General features: G+C 40.4%; 1 protein-coding gene across 1 annotated transcript in view; it reads right to left on the bottom strand.

The window, feature by feature from the left end:
• LOC110965100 (protein sidekick-1-like) overlaps window positions 1–21,027 on the bottom strand; it is a 425,539-nt gene that overhangs the window by 196,217 nt on the left and 208,295 nt on the right. Inside the window, 1 exon segment of the mRNA XM_051945333.1 lies at window positions 3,643–3,776. Coding sequence (XP_051801293.1) covers window positions 3,643–3,776 — 134 coding nt within the window.

The raw sequence follows: 21,027 nt of genomic DNA, 5'->3' as shown, positions 1-21,027 counted from the left end.
TGGTCAGGGACATGCAGATAATGGATCTGTCAAGTAGGTAGGTCACACAGTTGGTTGTCTACCACTTTTCTCAGCTCTTGTGGGTTTTATGGATTAGCCAGGTTTTGTTGACTATCGGTACAAACAGCATGAACATATACAAATGTGACTGTATCTTCCCTGTTAATGCCTGAGCTTTTGTGTGAGTGCAAGATCCACACAAGGAGCTTTCATCAGCAACAGTCCTGACACAAACAGGTTGTTGGCCATATCCTGAGTCTACACCCATGACTCACTTCATTAATTCTTTCTGTCTCTTTCTCTACCAAATCTCTCTGTGCTTTGGTTCTTGTCTGCTGAGCACAATGCTTAAATCAAAGTAAGAAACAGGAGAATAGAAAATAGGTATCTCATTTATTCGGGCGAATTTATGAAAAGAAAGACAACATTTTTAGAAATTTGACTGACAGCTATGAACTTCTGCCTTCAGATCCTGTACAGGCTGCTTAATGGAATGGAAAAGAGAATAGAGGGGAGACAGGAAATGGAGAGAACAGATAGGACAGGAAATGTAAAAGAAAAAAAAAGAACGAGAGGTGGCACAGATGAAGAAAAACACAATTTGCATAAGTTCTTTCACATGATTTCTTGTGTCAGCTAACCTGGTGAACTGCTCATCACTTCAGTTCAATTAAATTTAATCCCATTTTGCCATATTGGATTCTTGTTTTTCTCAAATTCCCTATGAGTAAACCTCAGTTGATCTCTGTCAGTAAGAGATCCAGCCTGCTTCTCTGTGTATACAACTCACTACGTGTAATGTGTAATTACATATAAATAGAAATAACAGGGATGTCCTGATGCACACTCAAAGACTGAGATCAGGGACCTGATTGCTGCCATGTTGTAAAGGAAACGCAAGTTATTTATGCTGTGTTGATATTTATTTGCACTACATATATAACACTTCAACATTTGTACATTCTTTACATAGGACATTTTGTATTTACTATTTGCATGTTATATTTTTATTTAACACACATTTTTGCTTATTTATCTGTATTTATGGTGGAGGGAACTGTACTCTTTCTCTATAGCAACTAAATTTCCCCTCTAGGATGAATAAAGTATTTCTATTCTATTCTATTCTGTTCTGTTTTGTTCTATTGCCGTTTTAGTTGGCGTGCAAATGATTTGGCCCACTAAGAGGCTCTGCTACATATACCTCTTTGTCGATCCCCGGTCATTAAGGGTCACGGACGTCTTTGTCATAGTTCCCCATTGCTAGCTAAGCTCCCACAGTGCTCTCTGTTTGACTCTTCTACTAAACCTGTAAATAATCAGTGTTGGTTGTGTACAGTTTCAGCTGCATAGCTAAACATCTAATATGCTTCAAATTCATGTGGAACAGCATTCTTGTACCTATAACTAATTGACCAATCGGCTGTTACAGGGTTAAAAAATACAAGATCTCTACGTTGTTGCCCTTTTTTTATTACTCTTTGGTTTGTCACCCTGTTTTTCTGCAATTCCTTGTTTTTCATTGTTCCCCTGTCTCCACAGCAAATAACTGAATCAAATATGCTTTTATTTAGCAAAGGATATTTACCCAGGAAATGTTTATTGTAAAAAGACACACACTTATAAAAAGAAACAAACACACACACACGTTGCACACGCAGATGTTTATGGCCGTAGACTGATCAGTGAGGCCTAACTACACCCTTACCATTCCTAAAAACGCCCAAGGGAGCACTTCACGCTGACAGCTGTAACAAGGTACTGTGCCTATATTTATGTGATTGTGTGTGTGTCCATGGGTGCGCATTTGAGACAAAGGATGCCAAAGGATACAACCCTGTAAAGAGAATCTAATTAAAACTCTATACAGCCACAAGGGACAGAGCACTCACTCCCTCCCTCTCACTCTCATTTACCCATAGTGAACACTTCAGCTGAAGGACTGTTAGACAGTAGAGTCAATCCTCTTTCCTCCGAGGAGAAGAGATATAGAGAGAAGCATCCAGCAGTGAAGTGATTCACTGATAACAGCCATGACAGAGAGGCTAAAATTCAAACATCAAACTTTGCAGCTCCTGTGACTAAAGCTTATTTCCCCCAGAATGAAAAAAGGGCTACTTGTCATTCACAGCAGTGAGCAGCACATCGGCCTGGGTATGGACTGTTACTTACTAACTGCATTTTTAAAGGACTTGGCTTGTTAGACAGGCAAACAATCGGCAGCGGTAACTAATGTTAGGGACAAATGAGCAGACTAACTGACGACTGGACAACCCACAAATAACTGCAAGTAATGATTATTTCTGAATTTTTTTTGTCGTTGACAGTCATAAACCTCACAACTCAGTAAATACACAACACAACACAGTCAACCGATGGTCAGTAACAACTGGAATTAATGCAGTAGGCCAGCCAACAATCCTAAACACACTGTCAGATCTGTGGTTCTCAACCAGTTGCTTCAATTGTTTTTAAGACGGCCATAAAGCAGGAATAAATCTACATTTAGTAGAGATGAGATCATGGATGAAGAGACACAGACCTGTATAGTCTATAGAGAATCTACTATCTACACAAAGACTAGTTTTTGCATATCACAGTGTATGAATGGATCATAGCATCATATTTATAATAACTTAAGGTTAGTTTCTGACAGCTGGTTTCATTTTAGATCTAGTTCCAGAAACCTGTGAAATTTGCTTCAAGTCTATCTTTAATCAAATCTCTTTGTCTTAACTCAGACGTGTTTTTGATGCCAGTTTTCTTTTCCAGTTTTCTTTTGTAAGTTCAAACGTCAAACCAAAGGTCAAAAGATGATTTGTCTGTTGTGGAGTTACGGCACTCCCTGCAAGCCAGTTACTGTTCTTGGAAAACAACTTGTGACATTACCGAATATCTGCTTATCTCTACAAGATCATCTGAGTGGACATTCTTCTGTTGCTGCATTATGTTCATTTCAGATTTCCAGTAAGAAACTTAAGGAACCAAACCTGCCAGTTTGTTTGTAGGTGACTTCATATATCTGCACTACATAGAAGAAGCAACAGTGTAGAATTGCATCTCAGCCACTTTAAAAGCAGGATGGGATTATTTTCATACAAAATGTACATGTAGATGAATTTTTGGGGGTGAAATCAACCAGCGAAGAGGGACTTTAATTTGCTAATAACGATGTGAGCATATGTATGTTGTTGTTAATCAAGAGTTCATATCTGCTGCTGCTCAAATCATTTTTAAGTTGTATCTAGAATGCAGGTTGTCAACAGTAATTAGGCTACCACTGGGCCGCATACTGGGCCAAACTAAAAGCTTCTATTTTAACTGAAAATTTGTTATTTTCTTATAAAGTGGATTCAGATCTATCAAAAATGATACTGTGCCTCAACTCTAGTTATAAGAAAAAGAATCTAATCAAGCTTATCTACAAGCAAAAAACAAAAAAAAGAAGTAAAATTAAATCCAATAACAATCAGGTGGCAATTCCCCAGCAATAGAAATTCTCTTCTTTGCGGGATGGATAATGCTACTTGTTTCACTGTAGAGTAAACTGATTCTGATGTTGCACACGCTGTTAATCAGCATGCTTGTTTGCTCCGATGCCAAATCTTTCACCTCCAGTCAAACTGTCTTTTTTTTTTTTACCTGAAATGCTCAGGTAGACAGCGGGACTCGTCACATTCTCCCCCGTCATCTCGTTCACAGCTTCTACATGGTAACGTCCTGCATCCGTTGCAGTGGTTGCCAAGACAACCAGCTGATTGTCCATAGTGATTGCTCTGTAGGGCACAAGTAGGACAAACACACAACAAGGGCTTAGAAAACACAATAGTAACATCTTAATGTAACACGTCTTCTTCGAGCAAGGCTCCGTCTCAGACAAGAACACTGCTCAAAATAAGACTCTTGTCAAGAGAGGAGTATTTGGTACTCGGATCATTTAGAATTCATAAGGGGGGGAGGAAACATTGAATACAAGCATCAGAAAGGAAAGAGGATTCGGAGAGCTTAAATAAATCTCTTCTCCTGTCTCAGATTGATATGTGGTTCATTTTGTGCATCTTTCATTCTTTTGGCCATTCTTGCTGTTTGTGCATTGTCTTCTGTTCTTCCTCCTTTATAACTATTCATCCTCATTTCCCCACATACCAGCAGCAATCAATACAGGCATGCACAGTCGCAAACCCACAAAATCTAAAACTGATCTCACTAGAGCACACAGAGATAAGAAAGGCTCACTTACAAACAGATTCAGTGTTGCTGTTGCTTTTCAGGGGAGTATAATAGGAAGAGTTGACTTTGGAGGGAGATGGTGTGGGAGAGCGGGAGGGTAAAAAATATATGTGTAGCGCTCAGATTTTTATGTGTTTGAACTTGTCTGTCTGGCAACAGATGCCGGCAGGCAGGAAGCACAGGATTATGTTTTCAGTGATGCTACTTCTGTTTTGAGCATGTCAGTGGATGGAAATCCCCCCAGTATTCTAACCGGAGAGTTGACAATGAAATAAAATCAATATGACCAAAGGGAGAATAAAGCATATTAAAGTGAGATAACTGTCTTTTATTCTTATAGAGTCAGTCTGCTTCTGTGGCCTTCACAACACACACTCTGCATGCTGTAGTCATATTGAAAAAGCCTGTGAGACAAACTTTTTGGGAAATATAAATAAGAAATAATAGAAGAAAAGATGAAGCTACGACTGTGAATACCGGTTGTTTAAATCTATTTTTTATGTGGAAAAGTAGCGCGCTTACATGTGGGTAGACATTATTCTGATGAACCAACATCTGCATGTGTGCTTGCCGGTAAGATATTTGTATTTGTCTGTGAGCATTGTCTTACAGACCTGAATTGCCAGCAACGGATGTGCCGCAAACCCAATCGGCACAGAGCCAACTGGCACACCAAAAGATACATGACAACCTGAATGGATACCAACAACAGTGTAAAGAATGTTGAATAATAAACACAAATGTTCACAAGGTTCCAAGCATCTAAGCCTAAGTTGAGAATGTATTTCAACGTCTTTGACAACACGTTAAAGCTGGAAAAGATTAAATTAGTTTCATTTACAGTGGCGTCTCAACTACAAGTTGCTGTTAGAGGATCAGACGACAAGACATTTGGCATCATTAGTCCGCCCTTGCTGCTATGTAATAAGCAGCACGCAGGCACAACCAAGTGGAGCAAAACCAATGCGATTATCAGTATCCATAGCTTGGATATGCATGTGTTGGAGCTCCATAGTCCTTCACAGGTAAGTGTTTGAATGAGCTACAAATGAGGATGGAAAGTATTGATTGAGGAGAGAAAAGAAGAAGAAAAGAAGAAGAAGTGAAGGATTCCTGAGCCACAGAATATCGTGGGGTTGTTTGACGACATTCCAACAAACACTCTCACACAGATAGAATTCCTCAAGTCTAATTTTATTCAGTGTGATTTCCCAGGAGAACCTCCACAACAGCCAGAGCTTCAACCCCAACACTGACACACGCTGTTTGTGTATGTTGCTTTTTGTGTGCATGTATGTGTGTTGTGCTTTCAACCACATCTCACCGCCTGAAATAGAGGCTGCTTGAAGCAAACCTTCTTCTTGTTCTCTGTCTCTCATTTCTCAGTGGGGATGGATTGTGCATCCTCACCGAGGTCTATAATGCAATTCATAGCTGTTAAGCTCATTAACTGCGCTGACCCGCCCATTTTATCACATCTGTTTTTACCCGGCACATGCTGATTAATAGACATCGAAACCGAGCTTCCACTTGCCTACAACTGAGTGTGGAGAGAGGCTGGGAGATTCAAGGGATAGTCTAAATCCGCCAACTTAACATTCAAAGTCAAAGGAGCTCTGTAGGCGGATGTATGAGAATCCAGTAAGACCAATTAAGATAGCATATTAACATCTGAGCATTTGTTGAGTTAAAAGTATTTGTTCATGTCGAATCTTCCCTCATTTGCATATCCCATTTATACGAGATGTTTACATGTGGAATTACTCGTCATGACACAGGCTGATGGTGACTGGGATTTGCTTCATGCTTTCATTTATTTCAAATTGGGAGGTTTCGGGCTTCATTTCCCATTAAATCTTGACATGGAACTTTGCTATCGAAAGGCAACAGAGGTGTTGGGGGGAATGAAATATGCCAATAAGAAGTGAGGCAACAAAGATTAGGGGCCTAAAATTCATTCAGAATTCCCTTCGAAAAATAATAAAATGTCTTTATTCATTGTGAGTAGCTGCAGGGTGGTTGTACAATCTCATGGTAAGAGTTGCACTGAAGCACGACACACTGTCTGTTCATTCTATCTATATATATCATGTTGCTGAGATGATTATATGACATGAATTTAACCAGCGACTCTCTGTTCTCTTTTAAGTTTTTACTTAATTAAACTGGACAGAATTATTCTGGCTTTTAATGAAACACAAACTAGATTGTAAAGCCGTGCAAGACTCTGTATGCTTATGTACGTGTGAGTGAGACAGTTTCTCCAAAAGGCAGAAGAAATTAAATACAGCAATCAGCTACATCCTTCCCCCTCTTCTTCTGCATTCCTCCCTGCAGCCCTCATCTTCCCTCAAAGAATAAAAAAAACCAACCTCTCCGACTCATTCTCAAATCCCATTTTCCATTCTCACTCAGATTACAATCTGTGCATTTCTTTCTTGGTTTCCTTCCAATTTTCTTTAAATCCCCACCCCCAATCACATTGTCCTTCTCCCTCCCTCCGTACAACTGTCCTTACTTACCATCCTCCCCTCTCCTCGCCCCCCGACTTCTCTGAACCAAAGCACCGAGCCAGATTGGTCTTTCATTTAAGTGTCTGGCCCCAAGACTTAATAAACACTCATGGGTGTCCGCAATGCAACACTGACTGCCGAAGACACACACACACACACACACACACACACACACACACACACACACACACACACACACACACACACACACACACACACACACACACACACACACACACGACTGTGCCAAGAGCTAATTAGCACACACATGTCGCAGGCCAGAGGATGAGTGCGCGAGATAGTGTGTAAATGTGTTTTATATCTAAGTGTGTGAGTTCTGGGGACCAACTCTGGTGCCAACAGAGCCCATCCCGTCCCCGCCTGCCCTCCTCCTCCATCTCCGATAGGCAGTGTGCCATCTCCTTAAACCACAATGCCTCTGACACACACTGAGACTTTGGGGTGGAGGAGTGTGGCAGCGGGGCAGAAGGAGGGATCCTCCACTGTAAACCGAGTCCAGACAGCAGGCTTTTGGCAGCTTCGTCTCCAGAGCGAGTGCCTGCCAGCCAGAGCCAGCCAGCCAGCCAGCCAGCCGCCCACACATCACGCTGCATACACTCACACACCTACTCACACGGGACCATTCACTCAGCCTCACGGCCGCTTTAACTGCCTGTTTACTTTGGTGTTTAAGTTGGTCGTCACATGAATAACTTCTCTGTGCCGATGACTGATAGCCAGCACACTCGGGCTCATATCGGTTGAATGCCACACTATGCGAGCGTCTGCATAAATCCTGTTTTAAAATGTTTTTCAAGTCATTTTGTTATTGCAAGCTTTATGTTGAGTCGAGGTATTCAAATTCTTTAAGGATTCCTGTACTCAAAATTGCCTGTCAGACTGAGTTGTGGTGTTGTGTCCTCTGTCCCAAAGTAATTGGTAACTATAAAACTCAGCTGCACTGGGGAAAGCCTCTGTACCGTATTCATCAATATATGCTCTGACATATTTTATTTTTGGCTCGAGTTGGAGTCTGACATTAAAAACACAGTAAAGCCAAAAACCGAAAGAACATTGTATTGCCTCTGGGGTTTGCACATGTCTACTGAAAACATGCAAATTAAAGCAACAGCTATGACTGTCGAAACGTCGGTTTGGGTAATATTTGTTTATTAGTGTTAAAAATCAAACAACCTTCTGATTTTAGCTTCTTAACTGTGAATATTTTTTTTCATTTCTGCATTCCTCTACGACAGGAAACTTTGGGTTGTGGACAAAAGACATTTTGCAAACTCATCTTGGGTTTTGAGAAACGCTTAGCGTAGTTTTTTGAAGACACAACGGTCCTATTATCCCACTTGAACTTGTTTTATGGCTTTTATCCAGGTTGTTTTCCCCTTACTAGATCCTTGCTTGTGTTGTATCCATTCTTAGACGTACATCATTTTAGATAAACAAAAAAGCGGATGAAGTACTCCGCCAAGGCTGCTCAGTCGTATCATTTCCGACAAAAATCGTAACAAAAAAATTTGTGGCAGAAATCACGGCACCATAGAATGTGGCCATTTAATATAGATGTGCCCACAACAAAACAACCTTGCACTGAGCACAGGCGTGTGTTATGAATGTGTACGTTATGTACCGATATCAACTGGCGTGGTCTAAATATGTACTGGAAGACAGCAATTGATGGGACTCGGAAACACCCCCACAATTTAATCAGTTAATCCCTGTATGAATTCTGATGGATAAGTCCCAATAAGTCTGCAGTGGTCGATTTGTAGAAGGTTCGCAATCATGTGATTCTCAGCAAGCAGCTCACGTAGTGTTCACTTGTTGTCATAGTTACAGTGACGCCGTGATGCTATCTCGCAATGATACAAAAATGTTTAACAAACCCGTGGATCCAGACTATAAGCTGCATCACTGGCAAAATATAATGAGGTGGTCCTTGTGTCATTTCTGACCTTCCCTGAAAATTTCATCCAAATTCATAAATCCATTTTTGAGATATGTTGCTAATGGACAGATTAACAGAAAGACAAACGCACACCCACCATCACAAAACTTCGCTGCGTTCCTTCGTAGATTGAAAATTGTAGAATTTTACTTGATCAAACACTAATCTGTTTGACCTGCTGCCATTAGTTGCCATAAACTATGATATAAATGCTGAAAAGGAATCAACATTTAATTGAGCCATGTTTTATTTTACTTAAATTTATTCAAAGAAAAGTATAACTGTGCACTTTCTGCATCATGACATTAGTCATTTTTGTGTCCAATCATTGGTCAGCTACAGCTTTAGATGGCACTGGCAGTCAGTTTGTAAAGATTTCAAAAGTCTGGAAGCACCACAGACAATCACAGAACTAAAGGTGGGTTGCGCAATATGCAGATATTCGGTGGTTGAATACACAAACAAGTGCTATTCAGACGACTTTACATCTGTTTGCTTGTCTCCTTATGTCTACTCTCACTTATATTGTATTTTAAGTCAAACTCCCACCATTTTTATATTTTTTTCCGTTGTGGGTGGAAATCAGAGTTTTTTAATTGAGAAACAAACAATACTAAATATTTATCGTAACGTCATTGGACTCTGGGTGAAACCTGAAAGTTTTCTTCAGCTTGAATGCATACTGACTCCAGGCGAACACAAAGTTGGTAGTTGAGTATTTTTTTCAGGCAGTTTCTGGCAGCCGGTTACTGCTGTAATGCTGTGGAGCAAATTGGGCACAAAGAGAGCTGGAAGTCTCAGATGATCTAAGGTTTGGTATGCTACTGTAATGTAACAGTAGGGAATGATCCTGGTGGCAAAAACAGAAAACAGTGAGGAGAACTTTTCTACAACAGTTACATGTAGTTTTGGAAAATATGGCATGATCTGTTTTTGTAATGGGATTAAACAGCCTAACTGAGTTAAGACTGAGGACTGGACCACTGCCAGTTCCTCTTGACATTCTGCTGCCAGTAGCTTGACAGTGACTGTTTTACTGATTTTCCATGCGGAGTTTAAATGAACCTATTGTTAACAGCGCCTGGAGCTGGAGATTTGTTTTACAGTATATTTGCTGAACATTCCATAATCCTTTTGCCCAAATGCAAAGGCTCCAAAAACATGATCTTAAAAAAAAAAAAAAAAAACATTTGTGCAAGCTTCTGAAACCATGGGAAACCTACAAGTCAAGTTAAGATTTCAAAGTTCTGTCAAATTATTATGTCATCTTTTTTCTTTGCTGCTTTAAAAAGTGAGGCTCATTCTGTGTGAAACTCATAACAATTTTTTTCTCAAGTCTAAAAAAAGCATCAATATATTTTTTTCCTTTTTCCATCCCAGCAGTGAAGTGATACAGTAATGGCACCAATTTACAGCTCAGCCGTCATGAATATATGATGTGTGTGGTGTAAACAAAAGGCCAGCCGCAGCTCCAAAATTCAAACCCTCACAACTGAAACAGAAATTCATAGATAGGTCTTTAGAAACACAGCTTAGTACGATGTTATCACTGTGTGTTTACATCAATAATGAATTTTAGCACAGCAGCAAAACTGGCTTGCAACTTCAAAAGTGATCAATACGTGGCATAACCTTCAATCCATCAATTTTTCTGCTCTTCAATAATGTTTACGCATCAAAATCTGGTTCAAAAAGGGAAAACTGTGACGTTAATCACGCTCTAAGCCTCATACTGCATTCGACAGTGCAGTTGCTAAAAGACAACCGGAGGTGAAGGAGAGGAACTGGACCATCGTTGGCATTCGCGCTGTGAGGCAGTACTTCCAAAGCCGTTATAAATAAATCCCTCAAACACTTAAAACATTAAAAGTCTGCTACTCTTGTATCTTGTAATCAACAAAAGGGAGAAAACAAAGCATTTACAAAACAAGTCTGCATCTCTATAATAGGCTTGTTGGAGCCGAACCAAATGAGAAGAAATAATGGAACGGGGCTGCTGATGCATTAAAAATGCGCATCAACTATTTAGAAGGCCTGGATTTAGTCTATCTCAGTTTAAATCAAGGCCAAACCATTTTGGACCGCATTAAAATGATAAAAGGATAACATTCATGTCTATTAAAGGCACCCGTCGGGCACATCCAGAGCCACATAATCAAACCTCTGAGTGTGCAGCCTCCGACGGGACACGAACTATATGATCTAAATGATGTGATAACTCATAAATGGACATTTGAAAAATTACAACTACATGCGATTAATCAATTAACTGAAAATAAACGATAAACTATCCCACAGCGGTTTTCTCTCATCAGAGATGCCAGTAAAGTCCAACTTTCTGTCAGTGACGTCGATCAATTAGAAGCTGCTGGCTGGGTTGAGGTCAGGGCTCAGTGAAGGCCAGTATTGCTGAGTCAAACTCAGGAAAAAAATACGTCTTTATGTATCTGGCATTGCACTTGGAAGGGTGCCAAGTTACAACACCACACCTGAGTTGTCTATGTAAGAATGATTGTATGCTCTGCTGTGGAATTCTCACAGAAACAGTTGAGTGTTTCCTGCAGTCTCACCTGAAATAAAAGAGCCTCTGCTGATATCAGAGCAAAATGACTACATTTATATGAAACACATAAAGCTGAAAAGAAGAGGGGCTCTAATTCACAGAGGCTGCAGAAAGACTGAAGGAGTGAGCACGCTCATAAGACCGTTATCAAAAGTGAACGTGTGATGAGATGCATCAAGGCAGGTCTGATTCAGCTCAGTGGGTGACTGATAATCACATTGTCTGTTTGCTTTGTGTCGATTAATCTAAGCAGCACGTCAGAGATTTGAAAAAAAAATGAAAGGGAAACAGTTTTAGGAAATGGTTCATGGGATAGAACAGGAGTGTGTCGCTAATACATGGATTTTTGGGTGAAGTCAACTCCTGGACAAATTGATTTCAACGATATTATACTGTGAATGATCTTAATCTGGAATAGGGCTGGGCGATATGACGATAGATATCGTCTGGACGATAGCAAATGTCTATCGTTTTATGTGAAGATCCTATCGTTTATATCGCAGTGTCGCAAAACACGCTTTACAGCAGTATTTTACATCACCGACGTGCGTTACGGCAAGCCCAGGCACGCGGCAGTGTTGCCAACTTAGCGACTTTCTCGCTAAATCTAGCGACTTTCCAAAGCGTCCTAGCAACTTTTTTTTTTTTGTCAAAAGCGACTAGCGACAAATCTAGCGACTTTTGTGCCGTTTTGGAGACTCTGACAGGAAAACCCGGATCATTCTGCAGTTACTGTCCTCAACAAGCAGCAGGTGTTGCTGTGAGCTTCTCCCTCCCCTTCCCAAAGCACAGGCTGTCAGTCCAGTAACCCCGCAGCAGTCCCAGTGTCTGATTAGGGGAGACCCACATCACTCCACGGCCAGACGACAGATGAATCGCGCATGCACAAAGTCACTACAGATCTCATCCAGACTTACGGAGCGGAATACAAATGAAAATGTTTTCTTCACTGTCATACTACTGCCGGTAACCACAGCATTTAGCCCCTAGTTCAAAAACATATTTTGGGTGTTTTATACTCACTTTTTGGTCTCTTCCACAACGTTATTCCTCTCTCCTACAACGTTGATTACGATTACATGCAAACTGGGAAATATGCACACGAACAACCAGCTCAAACCGACGAGCTTGTACCTAAAAGAGGGGGAACTTCGGTCATATGACGGTGATTTGGATTTAAAAAGACCGACAAGGATCAGACTACCGTACTTTGTAAGGTATGCCACTGCCCGGTCCCATTCATTCATTGAATTCACCAATAATATGCTATATCGTTATGTATATCGTATCGGGAAATAAAATAAGCTATATCGGGATATAAAATTTTGGTCATATCGCCCAGCCCTAATCTAGAATATGATCCACCTCTCTACTGATCCTAAAAATAACTGTTTAAACTCTGGACACACAACACAAAAGAAGAACAGCAGCAGGCGGGCCAACATCCTGAAAGACGTGTTATTATGAATCCTTCTTATCGGAGAGCGTGCAGACTTGAATGCAGATAATTACTGTTACTGTACGTTAATTATGTGAGCTCTGGCGATGTGTTAGCTCGCCGTTTAATCCCTTAATTGAGTCATTAGGCGGCAGTTGCCTGTGCAGAAGTGATCTAAGTTTTTTTCCTTCATATATGAGCCACTTCTTTAATGAATAATGTTTTTTTTTTTTTAAATTTCATATCTTAATAAATTTAATTACAAAGTTAGCTTGATGTACAGCCTAGCCCATGTCATGCTGTCAGTCCTGCTTCAATGTTGAGGTTAGCTGAGGCTGTGCATGTGAAAGCACTAATTTACTAATGTCTGGCAGTGCACTGTCAGAGTTAATGTGTTTATTCATAAATGTTTCAGCTTAAGAGGAGGCAATTCTCAAGTTCCCTCTCTGGCAGTTTTAATTTCAGAAACTACCACTGAGTATCTGTGAGGCAAACAACCATCTGGAATCATGTTAATGTCCTCGTTCTCCCGTGTACAGAAGCCACACATCATGTGGTGACTTTGTGCTCAATGATAGGCCTGCAGTGGCCGATACCGAAGATAGAAATGATCACTTCAAGTCAGAACTGTCTGAGTAAAATCAAAGCAACAACAGGATGCAGAGATTTGTGAGGTGGGTTAACAAGTGACTAAATCTGTGGGGAGAATTCTGATTCTGATTTTATCATAAAAGTTCACGATGATCATTTTGCTTGTATGAGTGTCCCATGATCTGGCCAAAAGATATTTACACATTTTCCAACTTTAAAAGAGGGCGTGGCGTGGCGTGGCGTGGCGTGGCGTGGCGTGGCGTGGCGTGGCGTGGCGTGGCGTGGCGTGGCGTGGCGTGGCGTGGCGTGGCAACTGAGTTAGGGTGAAGACAGGGGACACTCTGGACAGGTCAAGAGTCTATCACAGAGCTACATATACAGACAATCACACTCACAAAGACACCTGTGGACAATTTAGAGTTACCAATTAACCTGGGCATGTTTTTGGACTGTGGGAGGAAGCTAGAGAACCTAGTGAAGTCCCACGCATGCACAAGGAGAACATGCAAACTCCACACAGAAAGATCCCAAGCCCAGATCCAGCCTCGCTGCAAGAAAACAGTGCTAACCACGGAGTCACTGTGTAGTCCCAAAACTAATCAATTCACACATCAAGGCATTTTCTGTCATTATATATATGACCCAGGACACGTCAAAACTGTATTTCAATTTCTGTCCGCACCTTATTAATAACTCAAAAAAGCCCAATCTAAAGGCATTCTCGGCTAAGTTCTGTGTCATGAATCTTGATGATTTTTTCGCTCACTGAAATACAGCCCTGCATATGTGACTGCCCATGAGACCAATAAAGACAGGCTGGGAAAAAAGAACGATGGTGGAGGTTACAACAGTAGTGAACATTAATGTGTTTGTGAGGGATTTTAACAGCCCCTTCACTGACTCAGAAAACATTTCCCTACCTTCCACCCTACACACTCTGCAGCTCTATGACTTGTAATTAACGGAGTGGCTAAATCACAGGCTGCAATCCTCAATCACCTTTACAGTTTCTTCAAATGGTCTAATGGACACAGAAAGGGAGACCCTTCCATGGTCACTCGCCGCCTTGGCCAGTAGCTACAGCCGGTAAGTCCACTGTAAAACACACACAGCCTAAGGCCTTCAGTCTGAATGTAATTGGTGTGTGCATATGAGAGGCAGAGAGAGAGTAGGAATTAGAGGGGGTTGCTGGACAGGCTACGTTTGTTTAATGTCCCCTGGCGTGGCTGGAGGGACCGACAGAGAGAAGCGGAGAGGCAACGGCACAGGAAAGAAAGCACAGCAGGGCAAGGGGTGAGATGGGAGGCAGGAAGAGAGGAGAGGATGAAGGGATGAGGCTGGATGCTAAGTAAACAGAGGAGGTAGGTTTTTCTCTCCATTCGTTGTTTGTTCAGCTACAACAGCTCCACCACTCACTTCCTCTCTGTCTCGTTCACACACTGGCAGCCATTCACCTATGCACACACCAGGCAGCATTTGCTTTTCATGATATGAATATGTCCTAACACGCTGTACATTAAAGCTGCAGCGTAAGACCACGTTCTTCTCATGAGGCGACTGGATGGATGGCAATGGCTCCTTGTGTGTGTGTGTGTGTGTGTGTGTGTGTGTGTGTGTGTGTGTGTGTGTGTGTGTGTGTGTGTGTGTGTGTGTGTGTGTGTGTGTGTGCAGCTGAGTGTTGTAGTCCCATTAGGTGGATGGATCTCTAGACGAATGGCTATTATCCTAATTAGCACTAATTATGTCTGCTTCCAATTAACCGCACAACTGGCGGTGACTTCTCTCCCTGTCTTTCTGTTTCACACATTCTCTCTTCCTGTCTTTCTCTCAGCCAGAGAAACACACCTGATTCTCAAACGCCATCTCTCCCAGCTGTTCAGCGACACAGACCGGCTGATAATCTGCACACTTGAAAAAAAGCCGTAATTTTCTAATCCTGGTTCACGTGACTGCTTGAACCTGAAATAAAGAGAGTGAGTCCAGCCCCCATGCATTATATTCTGCTTTTCCAAAACAGGAATCCCTTGAATTTATCTGTAAGCAGGACTGGGAGACTTTGTTTCATTTAAAAGTAAAAGCCGTTAAAGCTGCAGTGGGGAGAAAACTGGAAAAGGCAACATAAAAAAAAGCCCTTGTCCTGTAGCACTTGCCTCTCTCCTCTCTGTCCCAAACCCCTATGGAGAGAATTTTGTTTCTTTATTATTCAATCAATCAAAAAAGGTTTGCAACCAAAAAAGAGTGTTGAGACCAAAAAACATAAAGTTGCAATCAAAGAATAAAAGATCAATCAAATAGAATAGATCTGAGACCAAAAAAATTTAAGTGGCAACCCCCCAAAAAAATTTGAGATCAAAACAGAACAGGGGGGTATTCCACGAAGCTGGCTTAGGTCTAAGCCTGGCTTATTTCGGTCATCTTCGCTGACTTTAGTGAGAGTTTTGTTCCACCAACAAGGCAACTGTGGATCAGTGGTTAGAGCGTAGTTAAGTAGATTAAATGTGGTTTTACTTTTCATTGCGCCGTGGGTTCGAATCCACCAGCGGTAAATACTTGGAAATATCTGATTTTCTTTCTTCTTTCACCCTCAAAGTGCAGTCAACACGTAACAGGAATAGGCACAGATTGTCTTAAAATAAGCAGGACACAACAGCCACAGTTTTCCATAAAGAATACCTTCCTTTTACCAGCGGTCCAATCTGATCATGATGATAATCCAAAGGTGATGCCAAATGATGAGATAACTATTTTGTGTACAAGCTCATTTGTGTCTTCTCCCTTATTTAAATGTAGGGCACAGTAGCGCTATCATCTCTAATAAAAATGACATCTTCTCTATACGCCTACATGTTTTTTTCTGCTTTTTTATTCAAAGTTTGAGTGTTTGATGAAACATCTCCAAACGAAGTTGCTCTTTTTTTCCCAAAGTATTCCTACTTTGGTATTAGGTGTTACCTATGTTGCTGCTTTATTCATCTATGGTGGATATATATTTGTCAAATCAAGAACATGAATTAGGCCTACCAAAGTAAAAAGTGAAAACCACCATCACATTACACAAAACCAGGCTATGTTGTAGCCTCTTTCTCTCATATATATATATATATATATATATATATATATATATCCTCTGGGCCACAGTAGTGTGACAAACTTCAGGGTGAGGAAAAAAAAGTCATCAACCACTGCAGTTGTGGGTTATCCCTAATCAGTGTCAAAAACTTGCCCTCTGAAAATTAAATTTTCAGACATGTGTGCGTGTGTACGCTCAGACTAAGCGCTTCATTAAAAAGAAAATAAACACGCATTTAAACGGTCGGCAATGCTTTGCCAGGCAGCGTCTCGAGCTTTATTTATCGCAACCGTGTTGCCTTTTCTTGTGATAATCTCCCTGTAGTCCTCGTACAACTCCGTGAGAAGTTTCTGCTCCAAGGAAGAGAAAGTCTCCGCTCTGTTTTTAGACATAATGTCATCATTTCGACGATCAACACGTCGGGTCTTTTTATCTCCCCCGGACGCGTGCTCAGCCGCAGCTTGGATCAGCCTGGCTTGAATAAGCGTCTCTGAAAAACAGCTGAGCCTCGTTCATGGAACTACTTGCAGCTGAGATTAAAGTTGCCGCTTATTCAAGCCACGCTTACCGGCGTAAGCCCAGCCCGTTTTAGCCAGCTTCGTGGAATACCCCCCAGGTTGCAAATGAAAATATAATAATAGTTTTTCTTTCATGTAGCCTGACAGCACATGACTTTTAAACTGAGAACTCCTCTTATTTCCAGTTATTTTGTCAAGACCAAAATGTATAGAACAGCAGAAATCTCATTTTTATAGACGAAGTTGTCCCATTGTTTATTTCCTGGTCAGTAGGTAAGGGGTCCTGAAAAGCCACGCCTACGAAACAACTGTCTCAGAAACCCTGCTATCACCAGTTGATCGGAACACCAGTTAATCTTGAACACCGGCTACCAATTTGCCTAGCGCGGAAGCAGCCAGCAACAGCACAGAGGGGAGCGGCGATGACTGGCGGTGGAGCAAGGTCAAACCGACCAATAGGAACTCTTGTCTCTTCCACCAGCATTGGCCCCGCCCATTTGGTTCAGTCAGATTCGCAAGCAAAACTTTAGAATTCGCAACCAAAACTTTTGAGGTTGCCAGCAAAACTGTGGAATTCACAACCAAAACTTTTGAACTTGCAAGCAAAAAATATTACTTTCGATTGAAGTTAAGTCAATATGTTCTCAAATTATTATATTTTCATTTGCAACCTGTTCTGTTTTGATCTCAAAAATTTTTTTGGGGGGGTTGCCACTTAAATTTTTTTGGTCTCAGATCTATTCTATTTGATTGATCTTTTATTTTTTGATTGCAACTTTATGTTTTTTGGTCTCAACTCTGTTTTTTGGTTGCAAAACCTTTTTTTGATTGATTGAATAATAAAGAAACAAAATTCTCTCCATAAACCCCTCCCATTAGACCAACATGAGCATCCACAGCGCAAACACAGTCAGGCTAAATGTATTATTCACCTGTGGCTTCAAACAGGATTTGAGCTCCTCTCTCCAAAGTCAAAGTCCTCTGTTTATGTCATTATGCCACCACATCCTGTGCCCTCAGTGTAGGTCTTTATACTCTCTTTCATGATTTGGGAGACAATAACAGACAGAGACTGAGCCAAAATGTGGTGCAGAAGTCTAATTTCCTCTCAAAACACTGAAATTTCAGTATGCTGGAAGTTTAATATGAAGTTTTCTGCACAATGATGCCAGAAAATACTGTCTAGCCCAGCTTTTAGAAATTACAGCTTGAACTGGCTTGTATGTTCAACATCATATAAACCTATAAAGCCATCTTCATCTAATAAACTATTACTTGATTGGTTGATGTTTGAAGAGTCATTTTTGCACTTGGCAAATAACGTGATTAATCAATTAATCATAAAGATGACAATTTTGTTGCACTCCTAACTAAACACCTAAAAATGTGTGCAATTGATCACGTTAACTGTGTTTCCATATAACTGTCAAGCAAATCGGAAGCACACTTATGAATGTCTGAACAGAGTAGTAGACACCAGAAACAAAACTGACAATCAAAAAAAAAAACCTTGAAGAAGAAGAAACAAAACAACATTTTTGAAATTTACGAGAGAAAAATAGAGGGAAGTCTTCAGGAACTGCTTCCTAACGGGAAGGTTGTAATTATTCTTTCAAGTCGGCTGGCATCGACCAGCTGAAAGTCAGCTGATCTCATAGGAATGAAATGTTCATGACATTAGAACTCAGAATTAACCCAACCGACAGAGGCAGACGGCTGCCTTCCCTGAGTCTGGTTCTGTCAGAGTTTTTGTTTTTTTTCTCCCTATCTCAGGATTTTTTTCGCTACTTCCCACCACCACTCATAGGTAATCCAAAGGTATCTTTGGATTGTTGGGTTTTCTGTTCTCTGTTTATAATCCATGAGGTTTGTACCTCACTATGTTAAGCACTTTGAGATGGCATATGTTGTGAATCTGGACCATATAAATAAAATGGAATTGAAACTGAATTAAACAAAAGTGTTTCTGTCTTCCATGAAGCGCATCAACTCTTGCAAAATTGGGCAGGTTTTCTCAAGTTTTGTCATTTCCATTAACTTTTTCTCATGCAATACTTCAAAAGGTATGTGAAAATAAATTACAAAAACACAGCTACTGGTGCAAATGCTGTGTAAATCACGAATTGAAAATACACCCAAATCCTTAAAATACACCCAGAGATATTGCAGCGTAAGTAACTTGGTGAATTAAATAAATGGTGCCACAAAATCTGTAATACTTTTAGTCTATCTTTATATAAAATAACCCTAATTAAAAAGATAAGACGCCAATGCACAGTTGTACTTTTGTTAAAAAGTACAACGAAATTTGAGTCTCGTCCACATCGGGTGCTATAAAAAAATAAAAAGGAAATGCAATTATCAAAAGATAAGCATATGCAGTCAACTTAACATAGCAGTTATGTTTTATATATATATATATATATATATATATATACACACACACACACACACACACACGATATAGAAACATTACATGCATCTATCAAACTAAATAATGAGCAGAATAAATAAAGCAGTAAAGTGACGGCAGTATAAAATGAGCTGTAAAGCAGAGAGAATAAGGTGTGTAGCATTTGTAAAAGTTGTAAAATACAAACTGTTTTCTGTGCATTTTTACACTCTTTGGATGTTGCTTAAATATGGCAATAGCCTTAATTTTGTTCAATGTTAAGTGCGGCAATTTGATACACAATGCATTATAAATAACAGATATTGTGTACCTGTGTAAATATGTATGCTCACACTGGTATTTAGTATGAACAGGGTCACATATTGTTATCGAAATGTGGACAAATTGCTTCCTGGGGATTTAAAGGTCAATAGTACTACTACTGAGTAAACAAGCTTAATGTTCCTGCTCGATTATCAACAGTGCGACACGACCACACAGTTACAGCATCTCTTGAAGAACAAGGGTTTTTAACTGATACACTTGTTACCATGGTGATAGAAAATCAATACAAAGCAAAAAAAAAAAAAAAAACGATTCTGCCTAGAGGCAAAGACATTTTAATTTATATTGTTCCGTAACAAACATACACTCTTGCTCTCATAGATCTTGTGTTATGCACAAAGCCCTGCAGCTACACTGTCAGTGAACGCATCACTCATACTGACCTGTTCCTCCTACAAGAGCTGTGCACAGCAACAGAGATTGATGATTTCTTGAAACGAGAGAAAACATTTGCAAGCACAAATTTGGGACATGAGCCTGAAATTATTCCAAATAAAAGGTTGGGTTTGGTCAGGACTGGGCAGTGTGTACATGTAGATCTGTATTTTATGATTACTACAAATGTATTTCAGTGTAAAAAAGTTAAAGAAAGGGCCTTTTGTTATTTTTAGAAAATCATGTCTTCACCAAATCAATTTATGCAAAAAAGGCCTCAAATTGCAGTGCTCAGTATAAATGCCATGTACCTCCTCAGCACCAACTTTCCCACTCCGGTGAAAGCAGCTTGTTTTGGAGGCAGAAAATTGCGCAAGAGCTGACGTAAATGTGTAAGCTGGTTCTACAGAAGCACAAACTAAAGAGGTCCTTGTGAGTGTGGATAGAGTTGTGTGTAGCAATGCACACATTTGAGTGCATGTGTGTTTTAGTGTGGTGTACTGTAATTATCTGGTGAACGAAGGTGATGGTGATGAATGAAAAAATTGTGGCGTGATGCAGCAGCGTTACGAGGGGAAAAGAACATAACGAGAATGGATAGCTAAGTGTTTGAACTACAGACAGAGGACACTGGGTCACCATTTTAAACACTGTGAATGCATTTCTTTCTTGACACAAGCCCCCAAGTCATAAACACTAAACTCCCACGTGAATACATGAGCAGAGAGGTTAGAGCACAGAAAGCGAGAGCATAATTTCCCGAGAGGAGGAAGTGCGAAAATTTAGCTTTTATTTGTTTGAGAGGGAAAGAAAAACTTGTGACCTTCTGCTTATTGATCCACCTCTCTGATCTTAAGGATGTAATCTTTTGGCTCTGATATTAACCAGTCAATCAGTATTATGTTCTTTGTGTTTGGATGTCCTGGGGATGTCTGGAAACTTAAAGATTTATCTACAATGTGGAAGAGGGTGAACCAGCATGAATGAAGATACTCTCTTGAGAGACAAGTGTCGAGTGAGAAAAGTGTACTT

The sequence above is a fragment of the Acanthochromis polyacanthus genome, chromosome 3, assembly GCF_021347895.1.
Source record: "Acanthochromis polyacanthus isolate Apoly-LR-REF ecotype Palm Island chromosome 3, KAUST_Apoly_ChrSc, whole genome shotgun sequence".
NCBI lineage: Eukaryota > Metazoa > Chordata > Actinopteri > Pomacentridae > Acanthochromis > Acanthochromis polyacanthus.
This window is presented reverse-complemented; position numbering and strand designations above follow the sequence as displayed.